The 21,910-nt window shown below is 39.7% G+C and overlaps 1 protein-coding gene across 1 annotated transcript in view; it reads right to left on the bottom strand.

Moving 5' to 3' along the window:
- The window catches only part of LOC103262380 (microtubule-associated serine/threonine-protein kinase 4-like), a gene marked incomplete at its 3' end in the record, with an annotated part of 411,003 nt that overhangs the window by 185,900 nt on the left and 203,193 nt on the right, over positions 1 to 21,910 (bottom strand). Inside the window, exon 5 of the mRNA XM_008060005.2 lies at positions 13,905 to 13,940. Within this exon, the coding sequence (XP_008058196.2) occupies positions 13,905 to 13,940 (36 nt within the window). The remainder of the gene's footprint in view (positions 1 to 13,904; positions 13,941 to 21,910) is intronic.

The raw sequence follows: 21,910 nt of genomic DNA, 5'->3' as shown, positions 1-21,910 counted from the left end.
CAGTCTGGGCGAAAGAGTGCGACTCCAACTCAAAAAAAAAAGAAAAAAAAAAAAAAAAAGCCCTGACTGGCTAGCTAATATTTTATGTACAGTCATTCAGAAGGGATAGTTTATTGAAAGTCAATGTTATATTTTTGGCCAGCACGGCTATTGAAAATATCCTTCATACCACCTCTCCCTCTCCGGGGGAGGGCAAGAATGTTTTTAATAGTTTTTCCATGATTCCCTCGAGATAACATGGCTTAGGGTACCTTCCATGTCCTTTTAAAGCTTTGGGGAGATCATTTGATAGGATCACCAGGGGTCAGTATTCCCATTCTGGCTGTAATTTCAGAGTGAAGCTATTACATTCCTGCATTTGGGAAACTGGATAGCGTCCCTCCTTTTTTTTTTTTTTTAACAGTGTCCTTAATATATACATGCCTTTTGGGCACTTCTTCAATATGATCTGAATATTTTTGGTGATGAAGGCTAGGAATTGTATGTATAAAACCCAGTTAATTAATTTCTAAACTTTCTAGATTGCCACAAAGTAACAACTAGAAATTAACAAATGAAACCCAATTAATTTCCCAATACAATGCCAAGCCCAACTTGCTTCATCAAGTGACAACTATAATAACTTTATTAGGAGTGTGTTAGAAAAACTTTTAATCAGAGTAATCTAGGCTCCTTCTACCATTCTCACTGCAACACTCCTGCCATGAAAAAGATAAAGGCAAGAAGAGATTTACATAAAATCAGTGCAGAAATTTCTCCCTCCCCATGAAGAATTAGGTTCCTCATAAGCATCAAGAAAGGTGAACTCACAATTGGTAAAATTAATAGCTCAAGGGGGAAAATACAGTAAAAGAAACTGAGGTTAGAAATACACCTTTAAAAGAACTTGTAAATATTTGAAGCTCTGTAAAAAATAAGGACAAACACATTCATTGAGAGAATACGACATTTTCTATATTTTGACTTAGTATAAATGAACAGTATTAATTGCCTTATATGTTCCCCCAGCAGTAGACACTTAAGGTCTCATATCATTGTGACTTTAAATGACACTTAGAAACCGGCTTTGCCTTGTTACAGATAAAGTAAGTTCTAAGAAGCTATGCTTCCCCTAAAACTAGCCCTCCATGAAAATGTTCATCTCTAGGGGTTGGCTGTGAATCCAGAGATGCAGAGAAACATGAATAATTCAAGATGGATAAAACCGCTGTAGAGTAACCTTTATTTACCCTACACAGCTGGAAGTAGAGTGGGTTCCCTCCACAGGACCTAATCTACAACCTCAGGTCTGCCACCATTGTATACACCTCTGCTGCTCTTCCTTGGAAGGAGCAGCAGAAGTGTATACAAGGCTTGCATATCCTTGTTTCCTCACATCCACTACATTTTACTGCAGCATCATCCTGCTGCAGAAGCAATGGTGAACCCTGGTAGAAGGGTATAAAGGCAGTTCTCTACTTTCCTGCTTCAAACCGTTCCGAAAACATGTCAAAGAGTCAAATACATATGTTCAGAGACTTTAGTAGTCTTTGGGAGATGAACATTTCCAAATTTCCTAATTAATCCTCATTTACTTCTCACTGATAGACTTCCAATCTGTCCATATCCTTTAATTTTGTTCTTTTCATTCACAATCATATCCACACACCATTGTCTGAAGCTCAAAATTACTTGTTTTGGAAAGTCGAATAATTTCCCTGCGGTGTCGGCTACATTAAGTTTATGAGAACGACACCTCATAACTGCTATCAGCACATTCCTTTCTGTTTTCTATTCACCTTTCTGAAACAGGAGAGCGCAATAAAGTACTCAAATCAGCATTTTCCTGCAAAGATGCTGCCACTAGATACTGAAACTAAACATGAGCTGGCAGAAAATGGCAACACCATCTATGGTATCAGGAAGAGGTGTTTTAATGACATAGGGAGCAGTAGAAGTGGATGCAGTCACATAAAAGAATTCCTGGGGAAAAGATGCCATGGCACATAGCAGACCAGTTCTTCTTTAGGTCTTAGGAAGATAATCTCTTTTCTTCATTCTCCTTGGGCTGGCCTTTTCTTTCCAATATACTGTAACCTCGACAGGACTGTGATCAGGGAGGGGGTCTCTGTATGGGTGAGGATTAGGAGTAGCTGCAGACAAGTGACTTGAGCGAAATAGCTTTGTTGCTTTATTATACAAAAGAGGTTTTCAGAAACAGGGCTGGTTTGGTGGCTACCAAATCATCAGACTCAAGCTACCTCTGCCTTCCAGTACCATCATCCTTAGTAGGCAAAATCTACCTTCATGTTTATTTCATGCATTCCAGGTAGGAAGGACAAAGTGGAAGAAAATGAAAATTTTCTATGATTCCCTGAAGATAACATGGCTTAGGGCACCTTCCATGTACTTTGTATCCACCCAAGGTCTATCTCTTTAAAAACTGCTGCTTATATCACATTGCCAGAATGGAGTACCATGACTATGTCTGACCGTGAGAGAGGGAGGCTGGTAGGCAAAGTCTTTTCACTGAATATATTAACACCCTGGCAAAAATCCAAGTTTTATCATTAAGGCATAGGGGAAGCACGGTATGATATTAATTTTAGGTGCCAACTTGACTGGATTAAGGAGTACCTAGAACACAGACAAAGCATTATTTCTGTGTGTGTCTGTGAGGATATTTTGGTACATGGGTCAGTGGATTGCATGAGACAGATCTGCTATAATGAGAGCAGGTATCATGCAATCAGGTGAAGGCCCAGACAGAACAAAAAAGGCAGAGGAAAGGCAATTTCCCTATTCTCTCTCTCCTGAAGTTGGGATATCCATCTTCTCCTGTCCTTGGACATCAGAACTCCAGGCTCTTCAGTCATTATATTCTAGGACTTTTACCAGTGCCCCCCTGGGTTCTCAGGCCTTAAGCCTCAGAGAATTATACCCCTGGCTTCTCTGGTTCTGATGCTTTCAGGCTTGAACTGAACTGAGTCACATGACTGACATCCAAGGTTGCCAGTTTGTAGACAGCCTGTCATGGGACTTCTCAGCCACCATAATCGTGTAAGCCAATTCCCCTGATAAATCCTCTCCCATCCCTCCCTCTCTCCATTCCTCCCACCTTCTCTTCCTCCCTGCCTCCTGAACCCAGCTAATACACACAGACACTGGGTATACAGTTGATGTCTCTGCCAGTTGCTCAGCTGGTTTTATTTCTGGGCCTGAGCACAATCTCTATCTCAGGTGAATCTTTGTTCACCAAGGAGACATTATTGCCGAACAGGGTGACAACCTTTAGTACACTTGGTCAGAGTGTTCCTCTTCATCTTTCCAAAGCACCTGACGTGAGGGAAGAATTCAGGCTGCTGTGACCTCTAGTCCTGGCCAACTCCATGTCCCCAGCGCATCTCTACAACACACAAGGCTGTGCTCTGAAGGTGCATCTATAAGTTTAAGACACAAGACCACAATCTCTTGAGAAATGGTGTTATAAATAGTGGAGGGGACTCCAGATTTACCCACAAAGGCCTATTTAGCAGGTAATATAGTAGAAATAGTATTCATTTGCCACCATCTAATGTGGTATTGATTGGATTTCAATACATTAGTCTTTGCTTAATGAGTCGTGGAGAAGAACCTGGATAGAGGGTGAAAGAAACAGTAGCAATGAGCAACTCATACTTCTTCCTGGCTAGGCTCTTTGGAAAACACACCTTTCAACTGTCCTCTACCCAACAAGTAACTTGTCGTATCCCTGTGTTTTTCCATAGTCCCTTCAGTTTATCAGTGGGGCTTGGGAGCACATTCAGAAAAATTTAGCAAGAAAGGGAGACATTCCACAAACTACAATGCAGTCAAGCTGGACAATTGCCTACTGGCAGGTAGATTCTGCCTTAACAGAGTTGAGCAGTGGGGAAGACAAGAGAGGGGTATTATGAGATAAATTGTGTCCACAAACAGTTATTGAAGTATCTGTGAATGTGATCTTAATTGGCAATAGGGTCTTTGCAGATGATCAAGTTAAGACGGCATCATTAGGGTGGGCCCTAACTCAATATGACCATGCCCTTACAAAAAGGGAGAATTTGGTTACAGAGATAGACATGGGGCCTGGAGAAATGCCACATGAATATAAAGGCCGAGACTGAGGTGATGCTTCTACAAATTGAGGAAGACCAAAGATTGCTAGCAAACCTCCAGAAGCTAAGAGAGTGGTATGGAATAGATTCTTCCTCCCAGTCCGCAGGAGAAACCCAGCCTGCTGACACCATGACCTCAGACCTCTAGCCTCCAGAATGTGAGAGCGTACATTTCTATTGTTCAAGGGACCTGGTGTGTGCTACTTTGCATTGGTAGCCCTAGCAAACTGATACACAGGGTGGACAGAGCCCATTCCTGAGTCTAGCATGTTGCTTCTATTCCTCTCAAGTGTCCACATCCTTGCTTGTGCCTCTCTGACGACTGTCTCTGCCAAGTTAACTTCTCAAGTCTCTTCAGCCATTCGCCATTACTTATGCAATTGGGACACCAGCCATGCAGACTCCAGGGGTGGTTCCAGGGACATTCACTGGCTGTGAGGCGGAGAGTAAGGGGCAGCCACAGGCCCCTCCACCCTGACAAGGACCTCACAATACTATGACCAAGAAAATGAGAAGTCAGATGCTGCTAAATCAGTTGCCTACTTTTCAGAGTAGATGCATGTGATGTAACCACACAGATCCATAGCTGTCAAGCCTTATGTAGAAATAGAAACCATCTGAGTAAAGGAAGAACAGGAACAAACGATTACGCATCCAGAGGTACTATAATTGCTCTCTTCTGATGATTCAACACGTCCAGATATCTAAGTGTAGCCTATGTGTCAATGTCTCTCAGACGTCATTCTCTGCTTCCATAACACATTTCTGTCCTTTCTGTCTCTTGGCTGTCTCGGAAGACACTGGAAATGGCAGAGACTGAAAGGGCTGGAGAAACAAGCTAAACCCTTTAATGCTAAAAGTGAGATGGAAGAAATCTCAGTTCTATATACATACATTCTTCATTTTTCATTGCTTTTTAAAAAAATTGAGGAAGGGAATCACCCGATGAATACCTATATGTATATCAACTACCAGACATGGTAAATCATACATAAACACAGTTGAAGGCCCCGGAAACTCTCTCTGACCTTAGATCCCCTCTTTTACCTGGATATACAAAATTATTGGTGGTGTTTATTATTCTCAAGCATGTTTATTATTCTCAAGCATTTTTAGCACAAAGACAAACCACCCAAAATGCTGGTACTCCCTGACCACAATCCTATCAATTTCATTAAAACAAAAAAACAAAACATTTTATCTCTTTTCTTTCTTTCCCTCATATGACCAAAAATGAATAAGTAAATAAATAAATAAATATTTGAACCGTGTAATAAGGCTGTGTTACAGGGAATCAGGCCGGACCAACAGGAAATACTTTGCATAGGTAACTATTTCTGGATTTCCTTAATCCACATCAGCGAATAGAAGCCTACATCACCATGCTGAAATTTTCCTTGACAAAAAACCAAAATTGATAAATTAGATTTTAGTATAATATTAAAATTAAATTGCATTTCCTATATAGAGGGTTGGAAAAACATTAATCAGTAATGAATCCATTGCTCTTATCTGTTCTCATAAATGACCTAAATGTAAAAAATAAAACTGTACTAGACTGGAAACTCATTAATTGGAGGACTCAACACACATCATTATATTTGGAGCATAGTATGTTCTTATTAAAAGTTGTAACAATTTAATGTAGGAATTCAATAATTACTTAGTCAACTAACTAATGAGTTAGTTCCATGAGAGCGCTAAGTGGTAAGGGAGATGTGTGATTTAAAAACCCCAAAAACATTCTACAACATTCATGGAATGCCTGTTTCATGCCAGGCATGCTTCCAGGCACAGTGGATATAGCAGGGAACAACACTCTCTGCCCCCAGGGAGCTTCCATTCCAGCAGCCCAGTATACACAAAATCATATCCAAGATATATCCTGAGGAATTCTGGGCAACCCTCCATGACCGATAAATCACTCTACAAATCACAACCTAGCTAAGAATGGCTACAGTGCTGGTTTCTGGGGAAATCTTATAAAGCCCCAAGTGTTAAAGCAAACATAGAAAATCTGTTTTATTCCCTAAATGAATATAGCATCTCTGTTGACTACTGGAACCTATTAGAAAGTGTTGTTCAGAGTGATTTCCTGCACATAAAATGTAAAAGCTTTCCTGAACCTAAACAAATACCACCAGTAGCTGAAAGAAAAATGTCACCATTTGGAATTTCATAAAATAAATTATTGAAAGCAAGGAAATGCCTCAGCCTCCCAAACAACTATACATGACTGTTACAAACAGTCTCCTAGCTGTTTCTATTTGAAGATGCAGAAAGTCTTGTGGGCAAGTAAGACACTCTACTCATATACAACTGGTCAGTTCCAGAAAGTACTTTCCAGCTGGAAAGAAAATGTATGCCAAGAATCAATAATTATCAAATAATGAGAATTTAGAAAAAAGTCTAAAAATATATAATAAAGCATTTATGGGGACTATCCTACATAGTTAGATTATGGATGAAAACTATCTTTTTGGGGGGGAGGGAGTTGGAGTCTTACTCTGTTGCCCAGGCTGGAGTGTGGTGGCATAATCATGGCAAAGTGCATCCTTGACCTCCTGAGTTTGGGCAATCTTCCCACCTCAGCCTCCTGAGTAGCTGGGACTACAGGTGTACACTACACCACACTAATTTTTAATTTTTTTGTAGAGATGAGGTCTTGCTATACTGTCCGGGTTAGTCTTGATCTCCTGGGCTCAAATAATCCTTCTGCCTTGGCCTACCAAAGTGTTGGGATTGCAGGCATGAGTCATGATACTTGGTCTTATTATTTTTATTTCTGTATTTTTCTAGTGTAAATAATCAGAAAAAATGATTAATGCTTTATGACCTAAGAGTTTTTCCAGTAAAATAAAATGCCATCCCATTTCTTACACGCTGAGATTGTCTGAAAGTACCTAAAGAAAAAAAATTAATGCATCAAAAGACAGAAATAAAAGCTTAATTTCGCTGCTTTTTAAATTGTCTTTTCCTTAAGTGATAAGAGATAGTATAATTTTGAATGCATTTTTCTCCTATCAGTGTTTTCTAGTTTTTTCCTACAGTGAGCACTTTGTATGATTAATATAAATATTATTGAAATTGCTATTTTCTTTCTTCTATTTTTTGAAGGTGGGATTTATTGAGAGGAATAAAAGTTCCCACAGTGGGAGGGGACCCGAAGGGGTTGCCCAAAATTGTTATCTTCTACAAAGATAAATTCGTCCCCTAACTTCTTAAAAAACTACAAATTCTCCATTATTACTAAAAAGATAGACCACAATAATATGGATAACCTATCAGTTTATTCCTAAAACAATTGTTGGAAATACCTCCAGGTTAGAATGACTTCTTTCTTTGAAAAGACCCACAGAAGTTCAGAGAGGTCAAAATGTACAGACTCTTCTGAAATTAGCTACTTCAACCCAATACACTGGCACCAGGCCCTCCACCATCCCTACTCTGCCAACAGATGAGCATCAAATCTGATGGGTCAGGGAGAGAGACGGCAGCAAGGAGGAAATGGCACAGCCAGGTGGGTTGGCTCTTAAAACCCTCTCGTATGCCGTTCTTCACGGGATCAAAGGCTTCCTGATAACAGAAAACCAAATAAACCCAGGGCCCGCTAACTCTCTTACAATTGGTTTTTCAAGCTCCTCTTCAGATGAGCTTTTTCTTCCTTCTGCTCCGAGCCCCATTTGCCAATAATCGAATTGTAGGTTATGAAGCCAGAGAACAATCCGTCACATCTCTGAATTTCTCTGCGTACAAGGCCAAGTTTCATCAGTCCCCCCACAAAACAATCTGAGATATATGACTGTGTTCCTAGGTTCAGGTCAGTGTGCAGGGTTACATACACAGGCAGAATGATCTCTACAGCGGCAACCAAAAAGCAAGAGCTCTGCCATCCACAACAGAGTCACTGACACTACACAGAGAAGAAGGGTGAGCTCAGCCCCTCTTAGGTGTGAGACAGTGGAACCCTTGGAATTTCAGGAGGATGCAGATGAAGGAACCCAACAAAAAGCCAGAGGGGACAACTTGATGTGAGCCACCACCTCAGAAAGTACTACCTACAACCCTTCAAGCATTTCCTTCACCAACCGATTACATTATTTCTTTTTGAGGTGGTTCTCCCCATTGGCTGGCTAGAGCGATTTTTTTTGTCTTCACTTTGGAGGTTCCTGTGACCAACACCTGTCTTGATTGTCTTTGGCTGACCCCCCCAAAACGGGAGAGTGAGAGTTTCCAATATTAGCCAACCCCCAAGAGGACAATTCTTTCTGCCAGGCTCACTTGGGGTGTAAAAGCCTTTAACTACCCGGCATTTCTTTTAATCAGTTATACTGCTTTTGGGCTCATTTTACAAAGCCATGTGGCTTTGCAGACACTAATGCAGGGACTATGAAAACCCTACTTTTTACTGTGGCCCTGCAATGGCGAACAATCTACTTCAAAGTATGTTAAGCTCCCAGGATTCTGGTGCCGAAATACGTTGCTCAAATTTTTTCATTGTTAATGCCTCCAAGGAGCCTGGCCATCTAGGAGATAAAAGAAACCTTCTGAAAACACCACGTAAAAGAAAATATTTGTTCAGTCACAGTGTCCCTACAAACGTGATCTCATGCCCCACGGCTGGACACCTGAGAAGATGAAAATGAAGGGGCCTTAACAGATACGGAGAAGACCTGGTAGATAAATGGGAGGTTGGAGAATGTATGCTGCACTGAATTGAAGAACACTGAGGTGCCCTCCTTCTGGTGAATATTCTACTCATTCTTACAAAATGTCCCACACCTCAGGACGGCATTAAGCAGAAATCCTTTGACAATTCTTTTTTTCACTACTGAATTCAACTGCAATTATATTGAAAATATCTTTACTCTCTACACTTTGACAGGTTCACTTTTGAAGTTTTCTATTCATACATTTCAATAGTCCTGTCCCTTTCTCTGAGATAGTAAGCTGGCCTTTAACAAACGCAACACTAGAAGGAACTGATTTTTTTTTGCCAATAGTTATTTCATTCATTAGAATTAGAATTTGTCATTTTTCAGCAGAAATGACGGAAGAAAACTGACATTTAAACATTTAGATGTTCAAAAACACTGTGGGGATTAATAACTACGGGCCAAATTTAATGTGTCATTTTAAAAGGTAGTCTTTTGACATGACTTAACCTGGAAGTTAAATGCAGCCGGCGGCACATGTCACCAGCTCACAATAGGTTTCCCAAAAGAAAGAGACTGCTATTTCCTTTTTAAAGCACAGAGAGTAAGGGTCACTGACTACTGCCCCAATGGCTTCATCCCAATAAATGGAGTGGTCTCAGCTTATTTCTTAATGGCAAAAAAGACCTGATAGCAGGAAAGAAGAGCACTCGGGTCACAATTATAGCTGATTTACAATTTCTACAGTGAGCCCAGGGACAAAGTGGGTTCTTACTCCAAAAGAACTATATCTTCTTTGGGGATGCTACACTCTACCACTGACAGAGCCGCTTAAATGTTAAGCAATATGGAAGTTCCACATGGACACTGAATCTGTTGCATCATTATTTTGCTACCTCCTGGGTGTAGGAGGTTTAACATATTCTAGTGGTGGACTGAAGCAAAATAAAGATGGGGCGCCAGGGCATTTCATTGTGAGAAAATCTAAGTTGGTGCCCAACACATGATGATAATATTTAATAAGGGCACTATTTCAACAACAAGATAACTATTTAATTAGAGCAATGTTACATGAAGTTACATTTTATCTTGGTCATCTGCAGACAAATTTTACAAGTCTTACATTGATAATGTGTAAAATATTGATCTTGATTCAATTTTAATTTTTAGCTGTAACATTTTTCTTTTTTTGAGTTGGAGTCTCACTCGGTCGCCCAGACTGCAGTGGCCGCTCCCGGCCACCGCAGCCTCGACCTGCTGGGCTCCGGCGATCCTTCCACCTCAGCCTTCCAGTAGCTGGAACTACAGGCACGCGCTACCACGCCCGGCTCATTTTTTGATTTATTGTAGAGATGAGGTCTCGCCAAGTTGCCCAGGCGGGTCTCGAACCCACGGGCTCAGGCAATCACTCAGCTCAGCCTCATATTTTAAGGTTCAATGTCACAAAAGGATGTTTTACTTCAGTTTTATGGAGATTAAGAATGCCTACAAACTAAGGTGGGCTCCAGTCAGCCTCATCTCATTAAGTCCAGGTGTCATCCCTGGCCTTAAGGAGTCCTCCTTTGAATACAAGACCCAAAATATTTTTGAGGTACATCATTGTTTTCTGGTCAGCACAAAATATTCACTTGCTCAATATTCTTATGTTAGACTCAGGAGGCTCTAACATAATCTTAGTTGATTCATTTAAATCAACACATACCTTCTCTTGTTGTTTAGTCGGAGTGTCACTGTTGCTTGGGCTGGAGTGCGGTGGCACGCTCATGGCTACCACAGCCTCGACCTGCTGGGCTCAGGTGATCCCTCTGCCTCAGCCTTCCAAGTAGCTAGAACTGCAGGCACGTGCCACCACACCTGGCTATTCTTTTTTATTTATTGTAGAGATGTGGTCTTGCAAGTTGCCCAGGCTGATCTCGAACTCCTGGGCTCAGGCAATCCTCTCACCTCCCCTTCCCAAAGTGCTGGGACTACAGGTGTGAGGTACCATGCTCGGCCAACAAACCCTTTTTAAAAAACCCAGTGTTGCTGTTTCAGGGCTTCTCTCCTCATTCCTTAAGTTCTGTGAGCATTATTTTTATTGTTCTATGCTTCCCAATTTATCATTTTGTACCCTCTAATCATAAGTGGCCTTCTGGACATCTTGGTCCACTGTAGCAATTGTGGCTTTTCTGGTTTCAGAAACAATAAGCCCTACAGTGTTACCTGTGCACGCCTATCTTCACTCCAACCCCTGTCACTGGTTTATATCTGTTTTACAAAAACAGAGAAGTTCTCTATCGTAATTTGATCAATTCTGTCTTCCAGAGTCTTTAGGAACTGGGTAGCCCTGGAACAAATTAATGGTGTAAATACAAGTATTATTTTTTTAAAAAAATTCCTTTATTATTGTTAATCTTATAACATCTGTTATTTATTGGTTTTTATTATGGTGTTAAATTTCCAGAATTTAGACACACAGACACACACATATTTTAAAATAGTTTTACTTTATGATTAACAATGTAGAATTTACACAGATATATATATTTGAAATATACTCTAATTATATCTTTTTATATTTATGTTCATAAACTCCATCAATTTTGATGGAGATTAAAACTTGAGCATGGAAAACAAATTTGAGTCCATTAAGATATAGCTGATTTGGAAACATGATATGCCTTTTATGTAGCACAGTTTGTATAATCTGTCACCTTTGCATATATCATGCTTGACTCTTGGCTCCTGAGAGGCTCAACTTGTTTGAATAGCTTATAATTACCATTTCCTCCTTGTGGCTTGCATTGTTGCCATCAGCTAGTAGAAGTTCCTTCAACCTGGTTAATCTCTCCTCAAAAGCTCAACCTCTACACACTGTTGAAAGCATCCTCATTTGTTAGCAAAAAAATGGTTTCAAAATCAACAGAATTCTGCCTATCTCCATCATTATATCCAGTTATATTTCAAAACAAGTCTTGAAGTCCTTTAGGAGAGACTGATATTGGAGTCCAGAATTGGGATGCATGGAATACCTGTTAGAGGGTTTCATGAGTCCCAGATGAAAGCCAGGAGGTGATCGTTCACCACCTCCTTCAAAACAAAACACCAAAACTCTTTGGTTTTCAGTTAGCAGCAGGGTTCATATAGAAGGGTTCAATTTAACTCTGCTTCTTTTTATTGGTCTTGATGTGAATAATTAAATTTTCCCCTCTTTTCTAAATCACTATCTTTAATATTTATAGACATGCAAAAAATACCATGCCAACCTATTTATTTGAATTATACTATCATTTAAATAAGTAGGAACCTCAATTTTTACAGTATAATCGCATTTTGTCCAAGACTATCATTCAGTGATGATCAAAATACCTTAATAATTTCACTATTTCCTTTTTGGCTATAGAACCAACTAAAGATTTTTCTACTTAACCAAGTAAACATAGGTAGAACTGACATGGGGTGGACCCTCTGCTTCCATAAGTAAAATACAGGCCTCACATTTATCTGTAAATGTGTTCATTCGTAAGCCAATATCATCGTTATTTTAAATCCCAGGCACTTTTAGGGTTTAGCTCCAGTATGTCAAAAATCCTTTAGGAAACCACAAATGTATTTATTACTTTACTATTACAGCATATAAAATGTCCAAAAGTAGTGAAGAATGTCAGCAAATAAAATAAAGGTAATATCATATTAATACAGTATGAATTAAAAGTTAAGAACTATCAAAAGAAACCTCATATACTGAACAATTTTACCCAAAATTTCAAGTGTGACAATTTCTGAAGTCCATATAATATAAAACATTAAGCTTAAAAAGAATAAAAAATCCTAAAAGATTCCAAAGTACATAGTTTATTATGTGTTTCATTACAGTTCTTTGCTCACATTGTAAACCCTGCAACCAATCCAGATATAGGTATACTTCACAATTTCATACTTAAATAGGAATACAAATTATTTACAAAGTTATAGTCATTGAATGCTTTAACCACTGAAGCTTTAATGGAATAATCTAATTTTTGGATTGATTAAAATGTCATGCCTGTATCCCCATATTTGCATCTCAGAGTAATTACACAATTATCATAGAGATAAAGAAAGGTAACATTTTAAAAATTAAAATTGACAGCTTATTAGTAAATATCTTTCCAATCAGTGGATTAGGAAAAGAGATCCCCATACTAAGAAATATTAATTTATGGTTCTATGTACTAAGAAATAGAAAAACACAGTAAAAACATTTAAGATAAAACTCCTCCAATTTTAAACTTTAGAATTTAACTAGAACCACATAGAAAAATAAATGGCTAAAAATAGTTGTGACAAGTATGAAAAGAAAGCTAGTGAAGGAGAACTTACCAGAATTACTAGTCACAAGAAATCACTGTATTCAAAACAGAATGATGTTGGCACAGAAACAGACAGAGAAGGATCAGAATAGAGAGTCCAGAAATAGGCCAATACATATATATGGTATCATTTCAATCCCATGAAAAATTAAGATTCTTGTAATAACTAGGATTTAAGTAACTGGTTATCCATCTAGGGGGGGAAAAAGAAAGAAAGATAGAATTCTACCTCATATCATGCATAAAATTTAAAATTGGAGAAAGATTTAAATGTTTTAAAAAATTGGTAAGAAAATTCAAGAGAATATTTGAATGACTTGGGGTCAGTAGCACTCAGAGCAAAACAGATAACTGAGAAGCAATAAATAAAAAGACAGACGTATCTGGTTAGATAATAATTAACAACTTTCATTTGGCAAAAGACAACACAAACCAATATAAAAACTGTATATCTGCAAACATATAAAACGAGCAATACTTCTAAAACATAAGGGCTCCTAGAAATTGAGAAAGAAAAATAACAACTAGAAAAGGGCAAAATGGGCAGTGGGAGTGAACACAAAATGAAGAAAAGAGAAATTCAAATGAGCCACACACATGAAAATACACTCGACATCAGTGATCGTGAAGGAAATGCAAGTTAAAGTAATGATCAGAGATAATAAGATTGGCAAGAATTAAGGGCAGTGACATCAGTGCTGATGAGAACACAGGAAATGGGCACTCTTATGTGTGAAGGTGACGTGCTATTCCTTTGGGTAAAGTAATCTAGTGATATCTATTAAAATTAAAAAGACACCTACCGTTTGACCAAGCAATTCCACTTCTGGGAATCTATCCTATAGGAAAAAAAAGGACCAGTATGTGAGGATATAGGTACAAAGATGTTCATTGCAGTATTGCTTGTCGTGGGGCAGGGAAAAGGGAGGCATTGAACACAACATGAATGTCCATTCATAGGGAAATGGTCAAATGAAATGTGGTATATCTACAATGCAGAATACTACATAATTATTAAAATGAATGGGATAAATCTGTGTCTGCTGACATGGAAGATGGATAAGGAGAGAAAAGCCAATTGAAGCATTAGTGCTTAACATTCTGATTAAGACAGGTAGCAGCAACAACTACGACAAACCAATGCACATGAAAGCACTTGTGTGCATATAAGAACAGAGGCACACAGACCTGTCAACAATGGCTACCCAGGGTAATAAATGGAGACAGGGTTTGGAGGACATGGGGATCGTATACTATCTCTTTGTATACCTTTGTGCTCTATTTCACTAGTTACTATGAATGCCATACTAATTTTATAATTTTCAAAGCTGCATTTATGAAAAAGTTGTTAGCTTTTATGAGTAGTAGTAGAGTCGTAATACTTCCAGAAATTTGTCTTTAGTAAAAAAAAATAGCAAATAAACAAGTATTCCTTCTTTGCATACACCAATATCACCGTAGTGCTTATTTTTGGTTACTTGCCTACTAACCATCCCATTTCTCTTTCTCCTTTGTGTATCAGGAGGTAAGTCACCTGGTTTGGATGGGATTGACTACACTCCATTTTCATGGACCCCTGGAAGATCTAAGTCACTGTTCTCCACAAGAAATACAATTTGAATTCATTTATATATAATTTAAAAATTTCTGGCCAGGCACGGAGTCTCACACTTGTAATCCCAGTGCTCTGAGAGGCTGAGGTGAGAGGACTGCCTGCACCCGGGGGTTCAAGACCAGCCTGGACAACTTAGAGAGATCTCATCTCTACAGTAAATCAAAAAATTAGCCAGGCATGGTGGCATGCACGTGTAGTCCCAGCTACCTGAAAGGCTGAGGCAGAAGGATTGCCTGAGCCCAGCAGGTCGAGGCTGTGGTAACTGTGAGTGTACCACTGTAATTCAGTCTGGGGGGATAGAGCGAAACTCCAACTCAAAAAACTAATACATAAATAGATAAATAAAATAAAAATGTCTAATAGATTAAAATTTTTTAATGTAATTTTAATAATATATTTAATCTAACTCAATTTATCCATAAGTACTATCACTTCGATATGTAATTAATATAAGAATTACCAGCTAGGTTTAGTGGTTCATGCCTGTAAACCTAGCACTTTGGTAGGCGGAGGTAGGAGGATTGCTTGAGCCCAGGAGTTCAAGACCAGCCTGGGCAACATGGGGAGACTTTGTCTCTACAAAACAATAAAAAAAATAACAGGGTGTGGTGGTGTGTGCCAGTAGTCCCAGGAACTCCAGTGGCCAAGGCAGAAGGATCACCTGAGCCCAGGAGGTCGAGGCTGTAGTGAGCCATGATCATGCCACTGCACTTCAGCCTGGGCGACAGAGTGAGACCTTGACTCAAAAAAAAAAAATAAACAAATAAAAAAGAATTACTAACGAGATAAGATATTTCACTTTTTTTCTGGTATCTCAATTCAAACCAAGAGCCATATGTGGTTAGTAGCTATTGCACTGGACAGCACAGGTTGAAGTAATGCTATAAGCATTAGCATGTTCACGGGTGGACACACAACTTAAAACGGTCCCATCAAAGAGAAAGCCATGATGGTTGGAGAAGGTCATTTATATCCTGATGAGAGTGAGCAAGAATAAAAGTAATCCTGGAAACTGCAGGCAGATACCAAAGGAGGAGCAAGGAGGGAAGCCTGCAGTGGGATACAGGAGAACCCATGACCTTGTGACAACACTGAACCTCCAGGTCAACTCCTGCAAGAAGCTTGAGCTTTTTAGTTACGTGAGTTGGTAAATTTCCATTTTCTTTTCAGTCACTTTGAGTTATGTTTTCTATTACTTGCAATCAAAAGTACACGAATTGACAAACTCATCTATGGACAGTGCAAAGGAAATCGTTTTCTTAAGTGAGTTAAATCAGGTGCTCAGATTTTTTTTCAATTATTTATAGCTAAGTATCTTTTTTTTTTGAGTTGGAGTCTCACTCTATCACCCAGGCTGGAGTGCAGTGGCACACTCACAGCCACCCCAGCGTAGACCGGCTGGGCTCAGGTGATCCTTCCGCTTCAGCCTTCCAAGTAGCCGGAATGACAGGCGTGCACTACCATGCCCAGCTAATTTTATTATTATTATTATTTATTGTAGAGACAAGGTCTCACCAAGTTGCCTGGGCTGGTCTCGAACCCACGAGCTCAGGTAATCCACTCACCTCTGCCTCCCAAAGTGCTGGGATTACAGACTGAGCCACCAAGTCCGACCAAGTATCCTTTTTTTGAACTAGCTTTATTTGATAACATTTTAGAAATCTTCTAAAAACATTCCCAAAGAAGATTCCCATAGACTACTACTCCCTTCTGATCCAGCATAACTGTCATGGTCACCACACAAGAAGTGTATTTCTCCTCGGGACAATACAGGCACCTAAAATCTCAGAGCAACAATCAGTTCTCCCTCTTATTCTACCTTCTTTTCTGGTCCTCCCTCTCAAACTCAGCACTATTGACAAGTTGGACAGATACTTTTTGTTGGGGGTTGGGTCGCTCAGTTAATTGCAGGATGTTTAGCAATATTCTTGACTTTTCCCCAGTAGATGAAAGTGGGTAACACCCTGCTCTCCCAATCGCTGTGACCACCAAAATTATCTCTAGACATTGTCAAAGATAACCTTGGGGGGCGGGGCTAAATCATCCTCAGCTGAGACCTACTGTTCTAGACCAACAACCAATCACTGACCTTTATTGTTTTATTGGAGACGGGCATTACAGCAATTGTGAAAGTGTGATGCCAGACGTCAGTGTACACTACATCACAACCTTTCTGGGCCTTGTGGCACTCTCTTCCGGCCACCGAACTTCCTCTGGTCACACTCCTCTTCTATTTCCCCTCTATACCAAGTCTGAGCTTACCATTGCAGTTCTTTCTTCCAGAACATCCTTTTGATGTCAGCTTGAAATCATACCCTGAGCTGCTCCCAGAACGGCCTGCCCAACGACTTGGGCTTTTCTGATAAAGTATTTGCTCATTTATGTTCACTTATTCCTCAGCTCGGTCTCCCCAGCCTGGTCTCATTTCCACCATCAGTACATCTTGGGGACCATTCCATCCCATCTTTCCACACTGTATCACACGCTGTTCTCTCTAACTCATGTCTAAGACTAGAGTTCCATTACAATTACTGGTCAACTTTTCACAGCTCCTCAAATTCATCTACAGATTCAATGCGATTCCAATAAAAATCCTTTTTTTTTTTTTTTTGTGGAAGCTTATAGACTGATTCTAAAATTAAGGAAATGACAATAGCCAAAACAACTTTGAAAAAAAGAACAAAATTGGAGGGGTAACACTACTGACATCAAGCTTGATTACAATAATCAAGACAGTGTGGTACTGCTATAAAAACAGATAAATCAATGAAACAGACTAGAAAGTCTGTAAACAAACACACTAAAAATACAAAAACACAGACAACAACTTTTTGACAAAGGTACAGACCATATCAGTGGAGAAAAGATCATCTGTGCAACAAAAGGTGCTGGAACAATTAGATATTTATAAGCAAAAAAAACCCCATGAACTTTGATCTATACTTTAAAAATTAACTCAGCCGGGCTCAGTGGCTCAGCCTGTAATCCCGCGCCTTTGGGAAGCTGAGGTGAGTGGATTGCCTGAGCCCGCGGGTTCGAGACCCGAATGGGCAGCGAGACCTCATCTCTACAATAAATAAAAAATAAAAAATAAAAAAATCAGCCGGGCGTGGTAGCGCACGCCTGTAATTCCAGCTACTCGGAAGGCTGAGGCTGAAGGATCGCCGGAGCCCAGCAGGTTGAGGCTGCGGTGGCCGGGAGCAGCCACTGCACTCCAGTCTGGGCGACCGAGTGAGACTCCAACTCAAAAAAAAAAAAAAATTAACTCAGAATCATATATCTAAATATAAAATCTAAAACTATAAAATTTCTGGAAGAAAACCTCTATGACCTTGATTAGGCAAAGATGGCTCAGATCCAACAACAAAAGCATTTAAAGAACAAAGTAATAAGCTTTTGTGCTTTAATAGACAATATAAAGAGATTAAAAACAAAAGCCGCAGGCAACAGGTTGATCTATAATGTCCCAAAGCTATAAATAACTCAATAGTCCACCAACAGGAGAATGGATAATCAAACTGTGACACGGCCATTCAAGGGGATATTACTCAGCAATAAAAGTAACGCGAATTGTTCACCCGCAGACTTACTGCCATCCACATCTTGGTCAAGGGGATCACCAGCCTCACAAGGCCACAGGTGCCCATGCTCTCAACATGGCCCTTAATAATTCTAAACCTTGTTTCATTCATACCCTATGTTTACTGCTACCCCAGCACTTACCACACAGCACTGGAATTGTTGATTTAGTTGTCAATTAAATTGTTTCATTAGAGTCTGAAATCCGGAGGGCAAGGGTTTGTCTGATACCCTAATCTTCATTTCCTTGTCTGCTACCTCAGAGCCTCACCTGGCCCAGAGAAGATGTTCAAAAAATGTTGAATGGCCACGAGAATAAATGAATAAATACTGGGGAGTGTTTCGTTCTTAAAAAAAAAAAAAAAGTAATGAAAATTATTAAATAAGATACATGTAGATGAATCTCAAAATAACTATTCTGAGTGAAAGAAGCCAGACCAAAAAAAGGTATGGACAGTATCATTCCTTTATATAAAAATTATTTATCTAAAAACCCAATCTTTAGGGATGGAAAGCATTGGCAATTGACTAGGGGAGGATGTGGGTGCGGAGGGATCACTTACAAAGGAGTAGAAGGAAACTTCTAGAGCAGATGGATATTTTATTGTCTTGATTGTGGTGGTGGTTTCACAGGCATGTATACTTGTCAACATTTATGAAATTGTACACTTTCAATTATGTGTAAATTATTGTATGCCAATTATGTCTCGCTAATGTTTTGTTTTTTGTTTTTTTTTAAGAAAACATGCAGTGCTAGCTACTGGGGTAAACCCTAACTGCTAAACCATGTAGGGTTATAGTGCTCTTGAGACAGCTGAAAGAGGTTCATGCTACATGGGATTCCATGAAAGGAAGCAGTTTTGGGGATTGTGTCTTGTTTTAAATTTGGCTATGGGCTAACACAAACAGAGGTCACAGTTCTTTCATACATTACCATAATATAGCCAAGGATAATAAATAGTACACATGGTGTGTATTGGGAGGGAAAGAGTTAGGTAGACCCTGATGAATTCTTTGCTTTAATTCCTTTAAGCATCTTCCAAGACAACCACCACCATCACCATCCCTACTGTAGTCTTAAAGGTATGTCTTTCAGTCAAGAGAATTAGAATAGAGCTAAGTGGCCTGAATTCTCAAAGATAATGATCAAGTAATATACTTTTAAGCAGATGTTTGATGACAATATTTTTTCCTGTGATACTATCAGAATCATCTGCATTTACATACAAATTGGTAATACCTCGGAACTCCACCTTAAAAAGCCACATTATTCCCTTAAGACATGAAACCTGTGTGGTAATCTACTGATTTCATTTCAGTGTGTGATGTCAAGTGCATTTTAAAAAGATACTCCATTGCTTCCAAGTGCTTCTTTAATTCATAAGGACTGGTCTTAGCATTTAAACTAATTTATCCTAGACACACACACACACACACACACACACACACACACACACACACACACACACACAAACCTTCTGCTTATTCTTACAGATAATTGATTCTTGATTTGTGAAGACACTAAACACTATGCTTTATATTCTGAAATACAAAACCCCTGCTGAACTCACTCATGTGCCCCATGCACAGCAAATACTAATGTGTACTGCCAGGGCACAGAGGCCAAGGAAGGCAGGGAAAAGAAGCAAAACTCTTCCTTGCTTTGTCCTGCTGGGAGCCCAGTGGGAAGGTCCCACTGTCCCTGAAGTAAACATTACCACATGTTTCACAACAGTTACATGTGGAAGTCACAAGGTATTCACTTCTCAAAGCAAATGCCATCCTCGATTTCTTAAAAATAAAACAAACTCCAAAGAAAATTTCTAACTCAAAGCTGAACCTCTAAGTATATAAAAGACCACATTGGTTAATTCCACAGATCTCCATGACACACCAAAAGTTAAAATTCATTTTTTCCTGTATAATAAAAGCACAAAGCATACACTATATATATATATATAATAATAATATATATATATATATATATATAATTTTTTTTTTTTTTTTTTTTTGAGTTGGAGTCTCACTCTGTCACCCAGACTGGAGTGCAGTGGTCGCTCCCGGCCACCACAGCTTCGACCTGCTGGGCTCTGCTGATCCTTCTGCCTCAGCCTTCCGAGTAGCCGGAATTACAGGCATGCACTACCACACCTGGCTGATTTTGTGATTTTATTGTAGAGATGAGGTCTCGCTGCCCAGGCGGGTCTCGAACCTGCAGGCTCAGGCAATCCACTCACCTCAGCCTCCCAAAGGCGCGGGATTACAAGCTGAGCCACCAAGGCCGGCTTACACTAAATATTTTTAAATCAAGTAAGGACACCTTCCCATAAGCATTTATAAAACATGGAAATATTTCTTGAAAGATTACTTTATATTTCTATAATGCATATGTTTGAATTTATTGTTACGATTTTTGGTCTAAAAAAATTACAATGTATCTGTCAGCAGGGTGTGGTGGAGCACACCTGTAATCTCAACACTGTGGGAGGCCGGGGCAAGGACTGCCTGAACCCAAGGGTTCGAGACCAGCCTGGGCAACTTGGTGAGAACTTGTCTCTACAATAAATCAAAAAATTAGTCAGGCGTGGAGGCAAGTACCTGTAATTCTAGCTACTGAGAAGGCAGAGGTGGAAGGATTGCCTGAGCCTAGCAAGTTGAGGCTGCGTGTAACAAACTGAGTAGCCGTAAGCAGGCTACTGCACTTCAGCCTGGGCACAAGAATGAGACTCTGACTCAAACACACAAACAAACAAACAAACAGATAAATGAATCTGTCTACGCTAGCTCAAAGTCATGCTACCAATTTCCTCATGCAAGTCAAATATATATACACTAGTCAATAAATTTTCTCCTCTCATGCAAATATGTTCAGAGAACGATCTGCACCAAATCTCCTTACGGGACCAGTCAAAAGTGATCTGGGTGATGTATAGCATGAGGCAGAGCTCAGAAAGTCACTGGGAAGAGATTGTGGAGTGACTGGTGTGTTCCATGGGCCACTCTCATAAGCACAGGAAAGCCCTCAGCCTCATCCTAGAAGAGATGACTTTCTAAAGCAATATGTTAAAAGACAATCCATATGTATTCAGATGAAAAAATGACCTACCCAAATCCTCAGAGGTCCTGATCTCAGAAGAGCAGAGAAAGAAACCTTAAAATACTGATGGTTTTTCCCCTAGCAGATTAGGTCTGACAGTCTACTGCCACTTGAGTATAAAAAAAAAAAGAAAAAAGAGTTTAATTCTCAAGAGTCAAAATAGCAGAGGAGATAGCACAGATTCTACGGAGAAACATCAAGACCCAAGTACAACCCTACCTCTCCACGGTTCCATCGGGGCTAAAAGGCCCCAACTTGCTATTGCACAATGCGGGGGGGGGGGGGGGGGGGGGGACTGATAGCTCTAACTGCTGGTGCGGTGCTCTTTCTGCCACGCAAAACACCTGCTCACATTTACTGCTTCAGCTCTCTCTGAATCTGTTAACCAGGGCCAAGTTATTCTTCAACAGAAATCTAATTATATCGCCTTGTGCTTTTATACATGCTACTTCTCTGCCTGAAATCCTCTGCCTCCTCCTGCTTCTCTGTCTGCAGATTCCTTTCCCATCTTCCATTCC

The sequence above is a fragment of the Carlito syrichta genome, unplaced genomic scaffold (genome assembly GCF_000164805.1).
Source record: "Carlito syrichta isolate Samal-C Ts95f unplaced genomic scaffold, Tarsius_syrichta-2.0.1 Scaffold304473, whole genome shotgun sequence".
Taxonomy (NCBI): Eukaryota; Metazoa; Chordata; class Mammalia; order Primates; family Tarsiidae; genus Carlito; species Carlito syrichta.
The sequence above is the reverse complement of the archived record's forward strand: the minus strand, read 5'-3'. Positions and strand labels throughout refer to the sequence as shown.